We start from the raw sequence: 21,765 nt of genomic DNA, 5'->3' as shown, positions 1-21,765 counted from the left end.
ACAACAGTGAGATGTTCTCCTAAAGGAAGCTTCGTCACTAATACGCTCAGGAGGGCGAGGGAGCGCTGGGAAAAAATATAAGATGTGCAGGATTGTACACACAGTTCGAAAAAAAACAAGCGACCAGGAGCGATTGTTGACTTTCCCGAGGATTTTGCTAACCTAACCATAACGCAGTCATTCATTCGATCAGATAGAACGCCCAAACTAGAGCGCACATTTCGGCGGGCGTCATAGCTAAAATTTATAACTTGTACGCGTATTTTTTTTGTCGCTAGAGGTCGTTCTGTAGAAATTATGGGACCTCCTGAGACTATTTCGTTGACACATTTATATAATACGATTTTACAGGGAAAAACCGCACGAACCAATGCGTTTGTTGCATTAGCTGTAACTATACTGAATATATAATTACACATATGAGTAAATTTTCCTTACTCTAGTGAGTCTTTTTCTTGTTTTTTCTTAATAACGTTTTTACTAGTCTTACTCAAATAAACTACGCCTCTACCGACAGTCTCGCTTGCAGACGTAAGTTAGAAGAACTACAGTACGCTGATTTATTTTTCATCATTTCGACGGCCGTTGGCCATCGAATCGTTTCACCATAGCTTGCGCAAATAGCTTTCACTAGCCTTTACCACTGTGTCTGTATGATGTAACTTCCATAAAGTAGCTAGTTGTCGGTAATCCAATTTGTAAATAGGTCAGTGTTGCGAAAAAGCTTGTTTCGAGTACAATAAATGATAGAAATTGTCGTGTGATCTTACACTGATGACGGGAATCCACTATTTCCTGCAGAGTTCATGTCCTACTAAGAGTAGACATGAGCGTGGTAACTGATTACCGGATCAGCGCTGGGTTGTGCTCGTGAGATATTTATCTCTATGTAATTGCTTATCCCAGTTCCTGACTTGAAACAGTTGGTCACAGCAGTGTGCACTAGAGCAGGTATAGCGCCAAACAATGTACACTTCAATAACTATTATCTAGGCTTCCTGCCGACAGGGTAATGATTTCCTATTCCTCTTATACACACTCTGGCGTAATTTGTCTTCAGGTCTCGGTGAACGTCAATGCTCATCCCAGATGTACCAATCCCAGATTAGTCCGATTCTTTATTTACGTTAACTATATCCGAAGAGCTTCTTGTAAAAAAAAAACAAAGCAATGAAAATAATGTCCGTTAAATTATTATGAAACTCTAATTCGCCACGAACGCTTATAAGTTGTAAAAGGAAGAAGGTAAAAACCATTTCTTCAGTGAAGTATTTTATGGTTGGAAGTAGACAGACGGTGACAAAGTTGATTAACGAGGCGGTGAAAGGTGTATGTGATACGTTTATTCCGGTTCTAATAGCAAGACGGCAGCAACATTGGAATCGTTTTTGAGCATTGGCAGCCGGCGCGAGCACTCATCAGGTTTTACGGAAGGACACAGCTTTGTTTAGCCCTATTCTGATCAGAATGGCTTTATCAAACATCAATGATTGGACAAGTAGTCTAAGGTACTTGATCACGCGATACGAGTTCTACAAATATTAGCCAAGTACCAAAACAAAGTCTGCTGGCTTCTAGCGATTTCTTGAGAGATCTTTCTTACGCGATATAAAAGCAATAGTATATAATGTTTTGCCGACAGGGAGCCGTGAATTTCATAGAACAAGGACAGTACAAAACAGAATACCGAGTACTTTGATGAATACAGTTGCATTTTTTGGCGGTCCCGTTTGAATTACACTAGAAACTCTACGGCGTTTTTGACTATTTGAAACGTTTTGAACGTTTTACGCTGACATCTCGTAACTATTTCGGCAGATTAGCGCTTGGACACTAAACGTAAATTAACTATTTCGAATAAAATTAGTCTCTATCTCTTAAGATGGGCTGTGCTGCACGTTACATCGTATATCGTGCCGTAAGAAGTCGGTGCACGGCCTATCCGCCAGCAGCACGTGTTTGACGAATAGAATAATTAATTCATATTATGCTTAAAGGATCATTGCAAGTGAGTTCTATTGTCGTCCTTTGGAACAAGGCAACTCTGTACTGTAGTCTCCTGCCGGACCGGGTGTAGCGTGTCCTGCAACCTGACATTATTACTGAAGACCAGACAGCAACATCCTCCCTCACCTGCGGACGGATTATGGTTATTGTTTCACGTTCACTCTGAATGATGGCGCCCCCAAGTATGTAAAGATTCCTAAATGTGTTTAGACTAAAATTAAAATGAAAAAACTAGATTATCCATGTCATTTATGTCCAATTTCCAGATAAAATTATTTGTACAATAGTGTCCACTTGGATACATGATATTCCCCATCTTGCTTTTCAATTTTTTTTTATCTCGAACTGAATAGTTATATTATAAAAATGGCGTAGTCGAACTTCAATTACATTGCTTCAAGAGTACATATACTATTCAAGTTTAACATCGCATATATGCATAGGACATTCATTCACACATGGATGATTTAGGAAATCGTCTAACAATGGGTAACCACCTATCGGGATCAGCCGATGTTCAGGACAGAACTTAGGGATCGCAAGCGCAAACACGCTCGGAGGCAGGACTCTGGCAAGCATTAAATCTTCTTGACGACATGTCTTCCTAGTAACCACAACGAGTAAGAAGATATATCTAGGATGGACAGTCCTGGATAATGGCGTCGAAGCAGCACACGACATGCCGGGCAACTACGTTATAGGCTAGTCGGGTGGAACGTTTTCTAAGTGCTAGTAAATCGAAGTACATCTCAATCTTGGACAAATGATATTAAAGACCATTGTTCTACGCTTTATGGTAACTTCTGTTTTTTTTACGTGTGTTTCGATTAAATAAAAAACGAAAATTTCCATTCGAATTCTTTGCAATAATCTGATTATCACCAGAACAATATTCTGCCTGCAGATTGCTACAAACAATGATGGACAGTCAAAAAATAATGGGTCATAGTGGATCGTTACGCCGCCATTCAGAAGATGAACCGTCAGGCATTGCCTTAGACGGCTGGCTTTCGAGGCCGAATGCGGTGTGCCTAAACCCGGATTCAAAGGTCGGCCCTGAATCGTAGACTATCACGTGTCCCTGCCGAGTTATCAATATAAACATTGTCTAAGTAAAGTGCTAGTTTGCTTGGCCGACAAGTATATAAGAGATAAAATTGAATTGATTCAACAATTGATGAGTGTTCACGCGAAAAAGACAATCATGTATAAGTTCTTTTTTGTTTCAGCAAAGACGCGCTAAGTTGTTCGACTTCAAATAGTACTCCCTAGGTTCGGCTTCAGTAGCAGAATCTTGCAGGTAAATTTTCGTTTGGGCTTTAGTGGAATTACGAAATGGGATTTATACATTATTTTTAGTAACAGTACTCCATCGTTTGGGTTATGAAGTTTCTGCCTGCTCCCGCTGGCGGTGGCTTACGTGACAAGCAGCACAAAGCAGAAGCCGTTTCCCGCCGTCCTCATACTTCAACAGTTCTCGCACGTCAGCATCCCCTCTGCACTGATGTCCCGTTTTTTCGAAGTGATGTCAAAGTTGCACATTGTGCTGTTCAACCAGTGAAGTAGCAAGGTACATTTATAATAAATGTATGGTAAGATTTCCATTGTGATAATAAATAAGTGTCCGCAATAAGTATCCGTCCGAATATCATAGCTTTGTCAGAAGTTGTGGATCTATGTTAGTAACAATGTATAGGATCAGAAAACTGGAACGGACCCATGCAGTATTATGAGACATATCGAATTTTTTTGCCAATAAGTAATGATGGCGACATAAAAGGCTGCTATATGATTATTTTGTGTGATTCTCTTTAGAAAAGAACAACGATCCTTAAAGGGGTATTCGACTTCGCTGACATTGACTTCAATGAATAATGCTTAATTTACTTGTTAATCGTGCCCGGCTAGATTCATGACGAATACAAGTTAAATGACGAAAAGGATGATTTGCGTTTATCTGCACAAGCCAGTGATAACAATCGTGATGAGAACGCGATTCATAATAATCCTGTCAAATCTAGCAGCTCGCGGGCCGTTCGCTTTACTAGTCTCGCCACGACGGGATTCGACAGTGTGCTCCAGGAGGCTTCTTCTCATCCCCGCCAGATACCGGTAGAATTATCAGCGTTAGAAGCCGTGACTATGCTGCTATGTGCGAAGCAAGGCAGCTGGGTTTGTGGTGAGCAGCTAGGAGAGGAGGGCGAGTATAAGAAAACGTCATCGGGTCAGGACTGCACAGTGCATCTGGGTCGCTGGTTGATCGTCACATAACAACTGGACGCTGCTAGTTGACATCAGTTCTCCGATTTTCGCGTTTGATGTGTGTGGGTGCGTGAGAGTGCACTACTTGTGGAACGGTGTCTGTGAACGAGGCAGCAAACGTGCTTGCGTGAATTTCGGTGTCACGAAAACAATAGAAAATTACTGGTTCGGGTGACTGGGGTTGACGTGCAGAGGTAGAGCGATAAAGCGACTGGAAATAGGTAGTCGCTTTTAACACCGGGGTGCTCTCATCATCGATAGGGGTTTAGCCAAAGCCCTCTGGACGAGGCTATCTGTAAAATATAAGACACAGGCGTGCTGGCCGCGTGAACTTACATCTGAATGTAAGTTAAACTCATGTGAGAATTGAAAAATACTTGAAAAAATGTATATGGATGTCTGTCGATAATTTTCGTGTACTTATCGTTTCGTCACGCTTTCGGAATAACGACATAGGTGTTCATGTTATTTAAATGAGCCAATACGATTTCTTTAACCAGGGTGTGCGACCTGAAGATGGTTTAGGGTTTTCTGCAGAAGAAGTAGAACTTCGTTAACGACACGCAACACTGATTGCAGTATCCGAAAATGTAAACGCTGAAGAAGCGTTAAGACGAGGCTCAACTCGTAAGGTCTGTTTAGGAAATTGTTTGCTAAATTGGTTCGTACTTTTCGTCCTATTTTATACTGACAACTGTCACTGATACTTATATCTCTTTCTGAGCTAGCTATGCTTGATAACGTTGCTAATCATGAGTGAATCAAGGCTTCCGTACATTGTACAATATTATAATACAGAAAATGCCATACTAGAATTTGTCGCAAACCGCATAGCTTAACTATTTTGAATCAGGACGAAGTAAAAACGTTAGCAACAAAACTTCTATCGAATGAATTACCACTACGAAGCTTAAGTTGAATTTGCGGAAGTCGATAATAGGCTTTGCTGTATGATATGGTATGTTGAAGTTCAGTATATAAATTATTATTTTACTATGAATATTTGTCTTGTGCTTGCCACTGTTCCAAGCATTCACCACCTTGCCTATGGCTCTTTTGGGTTATTCAGCACTCAGTCGTGTTCGAATGTTCATTTAGCGATTGAAAAGAACGACGCTGCCATGTCTGAACGCAGAAATCTTCAGTGTAGCACGGCAGTTTCCCCACCGAGGTAGCCTGCTTCTTCAAGCAGGCATAACTGCGGTCCACCGGCGATGCTCTGTTCGTTTCTTCTGTGTACATGTTTTTACTATCTACTGGGTGTATGTGTGTGTGTGTGCTTGTTCCGTTGGGATCTTCGTCGATGCGATTCTGGGTGACCCACAAAATCTGCTGACGTCACGTCCACGGTGTGCGCAGCGTTGGACGCTATTCGCTACTTTGCAGCTCTGCGTTCGCATCAACGGCACCAATCTGCGCTATCATTGTCTAGGGTTGTAGTAGCATTCGCTAGCGGCACACGTCGATCCTGAACCTTCTTTTCCGGCGGACAGATCCTCCTGATGTATCCGACGCTATTTGGAAAGGGCGCAGAGGAGAGCCGTCGTCGTCATAAAAAAGACGGCCATTGTCTCCTGTCAAATCGTTATCGTCGTCGTCGTCGTCGTCGCTGCGTCGTATTCCTGATTCAAAGAAACATTTTTGATTCGATCATTATAAGCATACTAGCGTGCTGTCGTCAATCGGTTTAACCAACGGTACGTTAATGGAGCGACGGTTGCGGGAGGCCAGCCAGCCTGATCGTATGTCATTCGGAAGAGATTGATAATGACTGACCAGTTTGGTGAAAGCAGCTCTGTTGGTGTGTAGATTGTACCGTGATCGATGAGGATACACGGAACAGCTGGTCCAGAAGTAAAAGATTCACCTTGTCTAGAGTCAAGTGATTAACTAGAAGAAAATGCAGATTATGCAAAAAAAAAGCTAACTATACTGTAATCGATCATTAGTCAATCACCCGTACGCTTTACTGTAGGACAGTAAAGGCAGCTGAACTGGTTCAATAGGGCAGCGAATCACATAGATCCATATTATAATGATCGATACATTGCTTACATCTGTATGATAGTCCGTATAAAGGGGACTGAAGTTCTAGGAGTTTTTTCCTACGGCTAATTTTGTTTCGATAATTATATCGTTTGAAGGGATACGTGGCTGCTGTAGACGTGAGGACGGATAGTACTAGTACTAGTACTAGTAGTAGTAGGAACGGGATTATTGTATTTTATACGTCATCAGCATTACACTCCACTGTGATATTATTGACTCTAGTTATCTAATTTTAGACGGGGCATCTGACGTAAATGCAAGGTGACTACGAGTATGCACATGGAATGAAAATTAATCAATCATCATCTACTAAAGTCAAAATGGCAGCTAAAAAATAGGGTTAATTAAAATAGTACTGCACTGAACAAACATGTACGAAGTACGCTCGGTATAACACGAACAAAAGCAGGCATTTGCTATACGGGCCGCTTGCGAAATAAAAAAAATGCGAGAAAAATTATGACGAAGGCTTTTTCTAATCTGAATGATGAACTATTTGTAAAAACCAGTCAATAGCAGTCAATTATAAGGATATTAAAACTTTATGATGCACGTTCATTCCCTCGTATTGTACGTACGGAGTCTTTAACGGTAGTAGCTTCCTCGTTCGATAATGCGTGCGTGACTCCAATTGACTATAACACGAACACTTCTTTAGAGATTTTACGATTACCGACTTTATTCTTTACGTCACTTTGAACTACTACGTGCTCTTACGTGCCAAGTGTTTCCGTGACCATTTGGCCACCTTAGACTTCGTTGAGATTTCTTCGGAGTTATTACATTATGCAAACAAGACGAGCGTCTGGCTTAATAAACAATGAGGTGACCTTCATCATTTTTTACCTGGTGACACGACAGCGCGCGGTACTCTATCTTGTCAGAGCAAATTCCATATACCTAATCCATTATATCAAAACAAATGAGTGAGCTGTGACCTGTATCTACTTGTACGTGTTTACAGAATTTTGCCTTGAAGGAATTCGATGAGGAATCGTTATCTGTTAATCGTTTTTGAAACCTCACTGATACTGTAAGAATACATCGTGACTTAACTTAAATCGTAAAAAACTCAGACGCAAACTACCAAATCGAAAGTCACTTGCTGTCTGTCTCTTCATTTATCTACATTGATCAAATGGAGAAATCCAAAGATGAGCCGGAACATCGATTCAGCCATCCACATACGTGCATTGCTCACGCTGGCGGATAGGACACTTCGACTGCAGTGTCTATAACACTATCGCTAAATGAGCACAAATTGATTTGGTAAACAGGTTTACCTTGAAAATAGCCTGTGTCAACGTTACCGTCGTACACACCTTGTGCTTGTCATGTACGGTGTATACCTACCTATACAGGTGTGCATCTTTTTGTAAACAGGCCCCTATCATTCGTTATTGTTTACGATTCTTACAATTGAGTGTTACTGTTGTTGCAGCTCGTTCAACTCATACCGAAGGAGCAAAGTGTACAAAAAAAAAAAGTAATAGTAAAGGGGATATTGTTTGCGACAGCTTCGAGATGTCAATCCTTCTCTCCCGAAGGGATCTCCTTTCTGCGTTTGGGCAACTTTCGCTCGGTGGTACAAGTGCACCGAGCGCAATGTTATTAATCGCTAGATTATTTATTCAGTAAGTCTATCTTTGAACGACAGTGGACTACCCCTGTCGACATAAAGCCAGTATCTCACTCCGAGCTCCCTATACGAGCCGATCTAATATGGTGTTGCTCAGTCACCAAACGTAGTGTGATGTCTATGCTAGATCGCGGCAGCTTCTGAGATTTCGACGATTTACGTAACGGATAGTTGTGCCGACGGTAGTAGTGGCCGAAGATTACGCTTCAGGAGTTCAACAAATAGCTTTTTTATCGGGCGAAGTAACCTATTTGAGCCGAATTGAGCTCTATCACTTGAGATAACGCGTCTCGGACAGTTGGTAATAGCCCAATTGTGGACATACAGCGAGTATCGTTATCACAATATTTTTTTTTTTCGAAAATCGCCTGTCGTTCATATCAACATTCGGTACACTGCCGGTTAAATCAATAGTGTGAGCTAAACTAGTTGATTTCTAAACACTGCTTACCTTGGTGAGTCCTAACGATGCTTAATTACGAACGTTTTCTTAATAGCAGCAGGTAGTCAACTGACACCTTGACGATGTAATAGATAAAAACGTATCACAGATAAAACAGTCCTACCTATATTTTTTTGCAAATGGACAATTCCACCGTTATTACACCTACAGTGATGCTCAATAATTGATTGCTCTTGACCTCATTTCGTTGCTTTTTTTTTCTCTCATCATCATTCTAAGATTTGTTATTGGCTTCTAGTTTCGGAAATCGCCGACTATTTGTCCGTCCTTTTATTCGAAGGCTTTCTTTTCGTCAAATGATTCTTTGTATTCTCGAGCAGATCAAAAACTCACCGGTGGCAGTTAGCTTAGGCGGACGTCGGTAGCCATACCGGTCAACTCTTGTTTTGAGAGAGTAACCGAGTTATTAGTTTAGCAGGGGATATACCGAGGAACAACTTTGGGCCAATTCCACTAAAACAGCTTTCAGCTCAACGTTTGAACGAGATAGTTTCGAAATTTTTTTTCGAAATATTTCGCTCGGAAAAGCGCAGTCGTATGCAAGCAAGCAAATATATATCATAGCGTTAAGATGGCAAAATACAGGTCTATTCATCTTGCAAATCACTTGTTTGTATTTGTCTTACAAATCTATGTAGCAGAGATTTGCTATAGAAAGTGTTCCCTATAACAAAATGAACTATACGAACTGTTTTTTTCGTTGTCTTCCAGTCAAAATGCCGGCCCCAAAGGTGGCAATCCTTGGAGGGGGTGCTTCAGGTATCACTGCTATAAAGTGCTGCGTCGAAGAAGGATTGGACGTTGTCTGCTACGAGCGCAGCTCAGACATAGGTGGACTCTGGAGGTACACAGACGAACCCGAGTTCGGCCGTGGGGGCGTCATGAAAAGTACGATCATCAATTCCTCCAAGGAAATCTCCTCATTCAGGTATCGAGCCATTGTTTTCGTACCTATATTATTGGTAATAACGACGTAATCAGCGATCATGCAAGCCAGAACCTTAGTCGGCTCTCCCAACACTATTTATTCGAAATTATGAGCGCAACGTTTAGCTTCATCGCATTGAACAAGTGGCTTCGTTCGCTTACACAGCCTTTGAAGCAGTGGGCTCTGAGGTTCCACCAATAATGCCATCCGTTGTGGGTTTGTTACGCTAACCCACCCTTGAATGGCTCGTTTTTATCTGGTGTGATCTAACTTCAAATCTAAATATGAATCTTTTAGAATGTATGTATATAGACGCCATATTGGCAGTGCTCAACTTCACTGAGGTCTGTTAATGCAAAGCTAAAATTTCTATAGGAAAACAATGAACAAATCAGTTGGCAGTAAATACGAAACTCTCCCCAATGTTTTCCTACTACGCTAGATTTGCCAGCCAGCTCCCAAAAGCCCATCAACCTATTGAGACTTCTGTCGCGTTTGAATAATACGTTTTACTGTGCGACTTCATACGTTTAGTGCGAACATGGATTACGTGATGAAGTGCAGAGATTAAACGTTCCCATTCGCAGGACGCAGAATAGTCGAGGCTTGACATTTAAAGGTGCCAAAAGCCTCTACTACTAGTTCACACGTGGATGAATCCAATCTGGCAAGAAATAGATTACATTTGCTTGTTTTCAAAAACTATTGCTGATAGATTTCCTTATTGGAATTTCTTTAATTGTGCGGTATAATTGCATTAGTACCTCCTCTGGCCTTCCGGACAACTGTCAATTTTTGACGCGGAAATTCATTACGTGGACTTAAAAGCCAGCTACCGAACGTTAACGTGTCAGCGACCCTAAATAGACACATGATTACACGCTCTGCCTGTATCACTTGGACGATTACCTTCTTATCTAAAGGAAACTATATCCCATGTACGGTATACATCTGCGACCGGTTCACGCAAATTTTATGTACAATGTGTTATCTATATGTCAACCTTTTTTCAAACAAATAGATCTCGCTACAAAAGTAGATAGACCTATCTAGTCTTTTTGGTTTAATATAGCTGCTCTCTAACTACATGCGAGGGACGCACGCAGCCATATTGGTTACTATGCGCTAGTAGCGCCATGCCCATTCAAAGGAATTAAATCGCCTATCGGATCACGTAAGAAACTATTTCCTAACATTCTCCTATAACCGCGCGAAATCACGACCCGATCGATAACCCTAGCCCTTTCCTCCTGCGCGTTTGATAGTACGCGGGATGCTTAGGATGCTTTTTTTTCGCTGATTCCTGTGGCGTGACCGTAGTTAGCGACACCTGTGTTTTGTAAGCATGCTTTGTCCGCCGATGGATCTCGTCCATTGATCGTTATCTTGTCGCTCGCTCGCTTTGTAAACAGAACGAAAAGAGACAAGAGAGACTTTCTCGTAATAATGCATCCAACACTCAAAACATCCTCAGCAGCCATCTTTGTGCTTGCTCGGCCCGGAAAATCCTCCCAGTAGGCCCTAAGAACATTGACGCCAGTTTGAGAACAGACTTCTAGTCGTATCTTGTTCAACAGAATACACGTGTTTACCTGTTATGGCACTTTTGGTCATCCTCCAAGTGAATAATAGGCACAAAATTGTCCCGATTGATAATAGGCTAGCAGGAAACACCCAGCAGCCCATCATCCAGCTGCTGGCAACTTCGCTACCTGATCAATGTCCATTGAACGTCGTGTTAGCATCGATCGCAAAAACAGCTCTTATCCAAAAGATGCTTTACTTCATCGAGAACGAAGAACTGCGCCAATGTACACTTTAGTGGTACATTAATATTGGTGTAAAAAAACATAGCATTTAAATAACTAACGTTGTTTTGTATCTGAAGTACGCAATCATGTCGAATGCGCGCCCTCTAACGGATCGTTTCGTCTCACGTCTTCGATGATTGCTAAAAGTTAAACTTCAATTTAACGAATAGTTAGATATAATTTGAGTGCCATTTTACTTCATGTTGTTTCGAGGTCTAACCCGTCAGAAATCGTAGAATTAGATGTTATAGACGTGTTGCTTTAAGCGTTTCTCACTGAAAATGTACTACATGAAACATCCAACGTGAGCGTGTAGTTTTATCTAGGACAACCAATTTGTACCTATGTCGACTAAGAAATACGAATCATAACATGTTCGAATGGCTCTTACGAGACACGCCAGTACTAACGGCAAACAAACACCATAGGTCAATTCCAAAAGGGGACCATGTATAGACAATAAACAAATGACTTAAACTATAGCCTATATGGTTCACGCACAGGGAGACGAGCTGAAATGTTACAGTAATAATCTTCACAAATGTTTACTCTCATCTGGAACGAGGGGTTCGTACGATGACGACACTTGGCTTAAAATAGGTTGTTAAACACAGTTGATGCTAAGGTGCCAAAACACGTTTGCTTGCTTCTGTCAGATAGGATGAGTTTATCGTTGGTCATATGTTAGCCACGGCATAAATTCGAAAATTTATTGTCGGATTTCTTGCTAGCATAAGTTGACGCTGACATAAATTATATGTATTCTAGTCGACGGTGTGCGGTCAAAAAGCGAATATCGAAGTACTTTTGAACGGCTTGAACATCTCTTTCGTTGGCGCTGCTGGAAACTATTCGAATTGGTTATACGTCCTATACGTCAGAAATTATAGCAAAATTAACATATTATGCAAAAATTAATTCTAAAAGTTACCATATTTTGTTGAAAAGTTCAAGTTTACCACATCTCTCATATCGACGTATCCGTTGCAGTTTAATCTTCTGTGTGACATGGTAATAAATATCTATTAACATATGAAAGAACTGACAAAAGTTCTGAAAATGTATTAAACTGTTTGGCAGTATCTCTTTTTAGTTGATGTCTGAGATGTAGGTCCTGAATTCGACAGACATTCGAACGCATTAATTGTTCTTCTCTCGTAGTATCTAAGATATCTGCCTTCCTGGGTGCCCGAGAAACATTATGATAACAATAGTTAGAGCCTGAAGGCATTTTTTGTCAGTTAGCTTAGCGGCTATGGGCAATTTACCTTTAGAACTGGCCTAGGTCTAACAAAAGCTTAATATATCGTTTCAGTGACTTCCCTCCACCAGCAGAGTTCCCCAATTATATGCACAATTCAAAGATGATTCAGTACCTGGAGCAATATGCAGATAAATTTGGAATTAGGTCTTACATTCGCATGAGACACGAGGTTATGCATGTGGCACCCACTGAAGATTACAATGAAACCCACCGCTGGATTGTGCAGGTGAAGAACCTTGAATCTGGCGAAGAAAGTGAGGATGTGTTTGACGGCGTCATGGTGTGCACAGGTTTGCTTCATTGTTTGTATTCATCTTGCCCTTAGTGATTAATGGGAAGATACAAATAGCCTTGCAATCTCAACACAGTTAATTGGACGTCAACGGGAAAATTCTTCATTGAAATTCACAGCTTGACATCTTTATCTACTGCTTCATATTAACTTTAGAATTGTATAGCTAACAGTTAGAACGTAGGAGAACGTTTTGGTTGGCGAATTTTGCTCAAAGGATACATAACGGAATACTTACTTGCTAAGAATTAGGAAAACTAAAAGAAGTGCTTACTCTTTCTTTATCTGTGTTTGGTTTAAGTTTGTCTGTGCAAAGAGACGTTTGATTGTTATCGATTTACAACAAACAACAGTTTTGACTTGAGCTCGTGCAAAACACTTGACAACCCGACAAAAGAAGCTTGTAATTCTTGAATCCTATTTCAGGTCATCATACGTACCCGCAGATGCCGATCTTCCCTGATCAGGAGAAGTTCAAGGGTCGAATTATTCACACACATGATTACAAAAGGCCAAACGGGTTTGAGGACAAGCGGGTCTGTGTTGTCGGCGTAGGAAACTCCGGCGGAGATGCCGCTGTTGAACTCAGCTCCGTAGCTGACCAGGTTCGGCAGCATATCCTTAATTTTGTGCTTGTTGCTATATATTTTAGCTGATATCCGCTCAGCTTTCTGTAGCTGTCGTATACCAGAAAGGTAGTTTAAGATAAGTATAGTAAGACTACTATTAAGGAAAGCCTAAATACTCTATTTCTGGAATCTAAAGTTGTTTTATTTGTGTCATTTTGACTGGAAGTCACATAGATTTAACGATCTAATTCGGATGGTTTAATTCTGGAGGCTGGAAAATTTCTTCGTCGGCGAAATTATCGTTTCGCTTGAGTTAATTCACTGCCTTTTTTCTTAGCACAAACGGCGTTTACGTCTGGTGGCGACTTGGCTGTTTGACCATTTGGCAAGTTTGATAGGATTCGATCGCGCAGGCACAGTCCGGAATACAGTGGTTATTAATATTCAAGATGGGTAAAACCAGCACGAAGTAACACGGGTACGATCAAGTGCTGGAGCTATAGTTACATGGCCTTTACCAAAAAGGTAAAGGCCATTTTCGTGAGAAACACTGGTGAGGGGACACATCGCTAAACGGCCTAAGTTAGTATCATCTGGTATGAACAGTGCCGTGTTATGCGGAGATAATGCTGTCCAATGAACGCGGATAATTGTAGGTCATACATGCATTTTTAAGAGGACGTACGTAAGCTAGACGTCTGTGTTAGCAGTCTTTTGCGGACACTGTGTATTGGTAAAGAATAAATGCTCTGCCAACATACCTGGGCCAGCGACCCGATAATGATGATATACTCACTGAAGAACGAGCCTCCTTTAGGCAAAAGCTTGCCATAATATTTTATGCAAATTAATGTTGTTGCATTAGTGTCACCTGAATTGATCATCTCTACTCTTAGGATCTGAAGCTGTGATCCGCGTCGTTCCTCAGAGTGAATCTATCACTGAATCATTTTAATATGCCGCGCTTCTACATCAACGATTCCGTACCATTTCGTATATTCCTGGCAATTTTTACTTTTGTAGAAGTGATTACAGGCGGTGTGACTCATCGTCGCTCCTTTCCAAACGTATCAGATGAAAACTCAGAAAAAGAAAAGCATCTGTTGAAGCCTTCACATTGGCTTTGTGTCTTTCTAAGAAGATGATTCTGACAGATGAATTTTCGATGCAAAAACTAAGTGACCTTGGCGCCACTGGATAGTACTAGAGATGTGATTCGAAAACATATTATTATATTGTTTGGAGATTACCTAATTTCACCACGCCCAAGAGCTACTGATGCCGACTTTCATCGTACACATAGCTACTACATAGCTTTACCTGAAAGTGGTTCATTGGGAAAACGTACGTGCACTAAAACTAAACAATTATACGAAAATGTTGATCCTTTGTCAATGAGTGTCGTCTTTGATCAAAACGCTGTTCCGTTTAAACGGGTTCGCACTTTGCAAAGCTGTTGGGAAGCTGTTGTGAAGATAGCTTCGGTCTGATTTGAAGATTCTAGATATATTTTTATTTTCCATTTTTCTATTATTCGACACGCATTATCTCACCATCCGTGCCAAAGCTCCATTTCATGTATTTGTATTAAGTACAGCCTTAATTACGCAACGCGGCTGAGCAAACGTAGTAATCAGACCTGATTGGCATTGGTAATCAGTATCGTCAACGGTAACAGATAATGAGGCTCGTCTAGCTGCCTAATTTTCAGAAATGGCCTGTTTTTTCATGGATTAAAAGTAAACGATAACACGTGTCCATGCCGCTGCCCAACAAAATAGATCTAGCATTATTCCAAGTACTGAAAATACGCCTTTCCTGCTACACAGAATGATATCGGCAGCATCCATTATAATCGTCCGAGTGATGACGTAACCGTACATCTAACGACCGCTTTCCTTAGGTAGCAGTTGGCCATTATTAGAATATTTTCTGGTGGTTCTTCGACATTCATTACGCTTGCCCTTGGGCGAGTAGCCATTGTGCCCGTTATAACTTGGTGGGCAACGTATTTGATTATGTTAGAAGTACGTTGTGATCTAAGTTCTAGGTTCGTTTCGCGCTGGGAGCCAATCGTCTCATGGAATGGCAGTACCGGACGTGAAACTCAAAACATAGGCCGATTGACTATGGCGGATGAAACATTGTTTTCATCCGACTTGATCGAGTCAGAGATAGCTCATTATAATGATTGTTCGGCTGTCTATATTCATTAGGGATGAGCTTGCTCTGAGCAACAACAAAAACAGAAATACTTATTTATAGTAGCTATTATGGTTGTCATCATAATCGCAGATTACGTCTACATTGAAAACCATTTTTCACCACTCGTCTCCTGTTTTTACCTCGATGATGATTTCATCAATGCCGATAATGTAAACAAACAGAATACTGATTTCCGGGAAATTACCTAAACATTAGAGAAAGAATACTCAAAAACTTTATTATAAAACCCCGGTTTATGGTACGTTCATCGTATGTGAACCCATCTAAAAATGGATTGTCTGGTTATTGGACGTTTTAGCTTATTTTACATTGTATTGAGATCCTCGTTGTAGGAAACGAGTCGTACGCGGTGAAGGCTAACCCAAGTCCATCGACGGTCATGGTCAAATCCAATGGTGCTCTGGGCCTCCGGGTTTCATTTCAGCGACGCCCTTTGTCCAATCGTCCGGCCGCCCCTACCGGCTGAGTGAACTGCATTTTCTTTTCTGTGGTACGATAAGGTATCCACGCCAGTGACTACAGTCCTATTTGGTGCACTATCAAATTATCCTTACAGAAGCAGGCTCTTTGTATTGCATAGTCCTACACGGTATGTCATCTTCAAAAGGCCTTGACACCGAGTGACTGCTGGACTGAACTGCGCATTTCTAATTCTGTGCGCTATCGTTTAGTAACAGGATTTCTTATAAAAGCCTATGAACTAGTTATTAGGTGACTGCTCACGAAAATAGATTTTTCGACAGCTGTCTATTGTGGTAGGCTATAGGATCTTCAACATCTTACTGTCGCGTTATAAACACGAAGAAAATATTCTTCTGTTGACGATATCTATTTTCGTCCTGCAATTGCCGCTCTGTTTATCAGCCGGCGACTGAACTGGGCATAGAACCCTGTCTCATGCTGTATCGACATGGACAAGTACGCTAAACACAGCCGGTCAGTCCTGTTCAATCAGACTTCATTAAAATCCACTAACAAACGCACCTACGCTGAATACATTGGCTAGAAAGCAACATTCCAAGAACATAGACGTATTTATCTAAGGTCTGTATACATAAACAAGGCGAGATGCTTGGCTATCATGATTAGTTTGTATCCTGAATTAGGACCCTCCTCTAAAGACGTTTCGCTGTTTTCCGAATAGGTCTATTTGTCCACCCGCCGTGGAGCCTGGATCGTCCGTCGAGTCGGTAAATACGGGCGACCATTCGACATTTCAGTAATGACACGGTTGAGCAATATTCTTTTCCATTTGTTGCCCTATAATCTTTTGTGCTGGATCTGCGAACAGAAGACGGAAGCCATCTTCGATCATGAATTATACAACTTAAAGCCCACTCACAGGTAAGCGAAATAGCTTTTTACCGCTGTGCTATGACATGTTGGCGATTTCGGACAGGACCAACTAAATATTGCCATTATAAATGAAGAAGCAAATATTGATACCATTAATAAGTGACAATTTGATTGTTTTATCGAACAGGATTTTTGCCCAGCATATAATGGTGAACGATGCACTGCCCAATCGTATTCTTAGCGGAACTGTCGTTGTCAAGGGCAACATTAAACGCTTCACTGAGAATGGAATCGTTTTTGAGGGGGAAAGCAAAGAAACTGCAGTAGACGACGTGATTCTGGCCACAGGGTACCAAATTAAATTTCCTTTCTTCGACGAAAATGTAGGTAACAGGTTCCTTTTTGGCCTCTTGGCTTTTGTTTTTTGTTTTAAACAATTCAGTATACAACAATCAGGCTCAAAGAACTAACTCAATACGTGTGTATATAATACCGATTAATGTGACTAAAATTAGATGGTATTTACAAGCTTGAATTGGTATCTTCAGAATTTTCTTAATTTTGTTGTCGTAAAAACCATCTTCCAGCGCTCAGTGTATTATTTGATGTGTCTCATTTCAGTTAGTGGCCTGCGAAGATAATCGCATTGATTTGTATAAGATGGTCTTCGATCCCAATCATCCGACCTTGGCATTTATCGGAATGGCACAGCCCGTCGGTCCGTTAATGCCAATTTCTGAACTTCAGTCGCGTTGGGTCGCCCGTTTGTTTGCTGGTAAACAAAGACTTCCTTCGAAATCGGTTATGTACAAAGACATTCAGGCCTACCAGAAGAATATTCGCGCTCGCTACTTCGAGGGTCCACGTAACACAATTGAAATCGATTGGATACCGTACATGGACGAGCTGGCCACGATAGTGGGCGTCAAACCCAATCTATACAAGTTGCTTGTCACTGACTTCCAGCTTTGGACTACACTTATGTTTGGGCCCGTTCTTCCGTACCAGTACCGCCTGGAAGGTCCAGGCAAATGGTCGAAAGCTCGGGAAGCTTTGCTCACAGCTGAAGAACGTATTTCAGCGGCATTACAGACCCGAAAAGTGCCCATAGCAAAGGGTAAGCCTGGCAATGCGCTTGTCGAGCTCATAATGATGTTCTTGCGCGCGATTTTCTCAATGATTTTCATCATTTTCATAGGCGCTTTCACTATGATGACCTGAACACAGTTAGCGCAGATAAGATAGCAACGCATTTGTTGCGTGGAGTCTGTTTGCTGTCTATGAATCGATCGTATGATATGATACATACACCTTGAGATTAGATAGATTAGAAACTAATTATACACGATTGGACACATTGTCGTTCACTAACCGTTCCTTGCGCTAGCTTGAAATCTGTGAAAAAAACTACCTGCTACTAAAGTGAAAACCTCATAAATATAGAATATTTAAAGTGGTATACATACATCTATCAACAGGCAGCTTAACACAAAGCGTTACCTAAAAATGACACATCATTTAAGAAAATGGCCTTATAATATTTATCATCAAGCTGCCTGATTCAAATCGGTGGGAGCAGACGATGCAAAATCGCCTATCTATGAAGTATTCTGAGTGTTGCTTAAAAGCGGACCGGAACAAGAAAATAAATGCCATCAAAAGTTACAAAGCAGAATTATATAAATTGCTATATCTCTATCTACATACATAAACAAGTACGTTATTTCAAGCCTGTCAAAAGAATTAATACAATTGTAGAAATCTTGGATCGTTTTCAAAAAGCGATCGCCTAATTAGTGATCGATTACCCTAATTACCCCTGTAAGATTTTACACATTTTGCCGCAACCTGCTCAATAGATAAAAGCAAACTTTTAAATGTGTTTTCAATAATAAAATACATATAGTATTGCTTGATGTTTGTCGTTATTGAAACGTGCCGTTCGTCGCTTCCAGGATAGACGATAGGCAAAGCATCGTGCCTCTACAGCTGAACTAAGATTAGAGAGGGTGCTATTCTAAGGTAATTTCTTTTTTTTTTTCGATGTATGAACAACACTTCTCTATAGGCTTTATTCTGTCACTTTTTAATTTCCACAACATACAACGTTTGTGATTAATAGCAGGTCATAGAATAGGAAGGTTAGGGTATGAGTATCCATATCAAGTCACACTAAGATAATGTCAGCTAAGTCATGCAATCTGCTTGGAGTAAATGCGTATCCTTGTGCTTCTACCTACTCATCAGACTCCCCTTAAGGATTCACTCCGCATGGACGTTGATACAGGAAGAAACGAAAGGCGACCCCATCCATTCACTTGATATAAAAAAACTCTCTTCTAATAGAGGAGGGCCCCTGCGCGGGAAGCTCTTGCCGCTTGGGTTAGGTCCTTCGTCCAGTAAATGAATTTCCTCATTAATAGATTTTTTGTTCCTCTGGCCCCTCGGTTCACTACCAGTTACCAGCCCCTGGTACAACCTAGTTTCGTTCGTCAGAACCGATTATCACCGTCCTAGACCACATAGCTCGCTAGTCTAAATTATGGCAGCCGACCCTGAAAAAGTAGTGCCTTGCGAAGGAAGTGAGATTTCTACAAAATGCCCGCAACCCAATCTTCGTAGTGGATATCTCCCACAAAGGAAACCTGGCCGTGCGTTGAGTCCTTTTTACGCTAACATTGAAAAAGGCCAAACCACAGAGCTAGAAAAAACAGACAGACGGTAGTGCACGATTCATACGATAATTCCGGGTTTCAACAACCCTTAACTCACTATGAAATCTTTGCCTTCAGGACGTAGAGCAGTACAACTGGGTACTCTGCACTGCTTTCTAGCTAGCCGTGTTGGTCATCGATCGTTGCTGCCCGTAGGGTGAACATCAGCGAATTTTCTAAATTCTCTAATTTAATACAGAGAAAAACAGCAAAATGGAAATTTAAAAATATAAAGAAGATACATGTGACAACTGACCAGTGCAAAGTCCACCGCGAACTGCGTTCCGTTTGCTTAATCTGAAGCAAGGCAGAGAGGTGAAAGTCAAGCATTGGTATAATCTAAAAGCATGTGCGTACAAGATCTGATCGTAAGGATAAATGAACAAAGATAGCAGTTCCGTTATGTGGACCGGCGAAGGGTGTCTAGAAGTACACTTTTGACCGATACCAAAGGCCTTATAGTGGTTAACGGAACGCGTAAGACAGTTTTATCTCGGCTGTTATACGTATACGAAACAGCAAATCGTCCAGCCACAATATATAGCAAACCTTTACCTACGGAGTTTTTTGAACATTAATACCTAATTAATCTCAACTTTATCTAATTACACTAATATCGTTTAAAATATCTCTTTCACCTGATTTCTAGCAGGAAAACAATTTTGTGAAATAATAATACATATGTTATTTCTACAAGGAAAGAGTCAAGGCTATCTGTATAAAGATTGCAATGTTCTTTGGTTTATTAGATGGTGTAAATATGGAAGGATTCGATGTTGTTTCGTTTGGCGGTTTTTGAGTTATTGATCATCCTTTTCGTCGAGGTCTCCTCCTGGATGATGGCATTCGGAAGAGAGCGAAACCGGGCGTAGTCCCGACTTTGGCAGTGATGGACTTAAATTTCTTAGAAGCACTTCCTGTGTACGATGGCAGGGCCAGACTCGTCGTATTCCTCCTTCGAGATCCACATCTGCTGGAAGGTGGACAGGGAGGCAAGGATGGAACCGCCGATCCAGACGGAATACTTCCTCTCGGGGGGAGCAATGATCTTAATTTTCATGGTTGAGGGAGCCAAAGAGGTGATTTCTTTCTGCATACGGTCAGCAATACCGGGATACATGGTGGTACCACCAGAGAGAACGGTGTTAGCGTACAGATCCTTACGGATATCAATGTCGCACTTCATGATTGAGTTGAAGGTAGTCTCATGGATACCGCATGACTCCATTCCGATGAACGAGGGCTGGAACAGAGACTCGGGGCAACGGAAACGCTCGTTACCAATGGTGATGACCTGACCGTCGGGAAGCTCGTACGACTTTTCTAAGGACGACGAAGAAGCAGCGGTGGCCATCTCTTGCTCGAAATCCAGGGCGACGTAGCACAACTTCTCCTTAATATCACGCACGATTTCACGCTCAGCGGTGGTGACGAATGAATAACCACGCTCGGTAAGGATTTTCATCAAGTAGTCAGTCAGATCACGACCGGCAAGATCGAGACGAAGGATAGCATGAGGAAGAGCATAGCCTTCATAGATAGGTACGGTGTGCGACACACCGTCACCGGAATCAAGCACAATACCGGTGGTACGGCCAGAGGCGTACAGGGACAGCACGGCTTGGATGGCGACGTACATGGCCGGAGTGTTAAATGTCTCGAACATGATCTGGGTCATCTTTTCACGGTTAGCCTTGGGGTTAAGGGGGGGCTCAGTGAGCAACACGGGGTGCTCCTCGGGAGCGATACGGAGCTCGTTGTAGAAGGTATGGTGCCAGATCTTCTCCATATCATCCCAGTTAGTGACGATACCGTGCTCAATCGGGTACTTCAAGGTGAGAATACCACGTTTCGACTGAGCCTCATCGCCGACGTACGAGTCCTTCTGGCCCATACCGACCATGACTCCCTGGTGACGGGGGCGGCCTACGATCGAGGGGAAGACGGCACGAGGGGCGTCGTCTCCAGCGAATCCAGCCTTGCATAGACCAGATCCATTATCCACAACGAGGGCGGCAACGTCATCGTCACACATTCTGACCGGAACTTCGAATCCCCAAGTGACACGAACGACTCTCCAGGGGCGAGTGCTGCTCGATGGTCGATGCTAAGCTTTAGTACTAACGCGCGCAGCGCCACTGCTGTCTGGTGGCAGCACCATACCTTACCATATTAAGAAGGGGAACGCCCTTTGTCAAGCAAAGCCTACCCTCTCCGAACGCGTCGGCATCTCTCGAACCCGAAC

The 21,765-nt window shown here is 41.9% G+C and overlaps 2 protein-coding genes and 1 long non-coding RNA gene across 6 annotated transcripts; 2 read left to right on the top strand and 1 right to left on the bottom strand.

Moving 5' to 3' along the window:
• The first annotated feature begins 1,651 nt into the window (after positions 1-1,651).
• Positions 1,652-2,807, top strand: LOC147756995 (uncharacterized). Its single transcript, XR_015323305.1, has 2 exons — positions 1,652-2,189; positions 2,479-2,807. It is a non-coding gene; the product is annotated as an uncharacterized LOC147756995 (long non-coding RNA).
• Positions 2,808-4,230: 1,423 nt separating this feature from the next.
• Positions 4,231-18,719, top strand: LOC111247243 (flavin-containing monooxygenase 5-like). Of its 4 annotated transcripts, XM_022797929.2 has the most exons (8): positions 4,231-4,613; positions 4,770-4,901; positions 9,132-9,348; positions 12,475-12,713; positions 13,142-13,320; positions 16,655-16,854; positions 16,994-17,189; positions 17,428-18,719. In XM_022797929.2, the coding sequence occupies exons 3-8, from the start codon at positions 9,137-9,139 to the stop codon at positions 18,025-18,027; spliced, it is 1,626 nt and encodes a 541-aa protein (XP_022653664.1). In that variant the 5' UTR covers positions 4,231-4,613; positions 4,770-4,901; positions 9,132-9,136; the 3' UTR covers positions 18,028-18,719. The 4 variants fall into 4 exon arrangements, with proteins under 4 accessions (XP_022653664.1, XP_022653661.1, XP_022653663.1 ...); XM_022797926.2 differs by lacking the exon at positions 4,770-4,901; XM_022797928.2 differs by lacking the exons at positions 4,231-4,613; positions 4,770-4,901 and adding an exon at positions 7,945-8,258.
• A 1,512-nt stretch (positions 18,720-20,231) lies between these two features.
• LOC111248310 (actin 403-like) lies at positions 20,232-21,621 on the bottom strand. Its single transcript, XM_086982979.1, has one exon. It carries the CDS (start codon positions 21,553-21,555, stop codon positions 20,425-20,427), a length of 1,131 nt encoding a protein of 376 aa, XP_086839105.1. The 5' UTR covers positions 21,556-21,621; the 3' UTR covers positions 20,232-20,424.
• Positions 21,622-21,765: the final 144 nt, after the last annotated feature.

Source organism: Varroa destructor, unplaced genomic scaffold (genome assembly GCF_002443255.2).
Source record: "Varroa destructor unplaced genomic scaffold, Vdes_3.0 BEIS01000003.1, whole genome shotgun sequence".
Classification (NCBI taxonomy): Eukaryota; Metazoa; Arthropoda; class Arachnida; order Mesostigmata; family Varroidae; genus Varroa; species Varroa destructor.
This window is presented reverse-complemented; position numbering and strand designations above follow the sequence as displayed.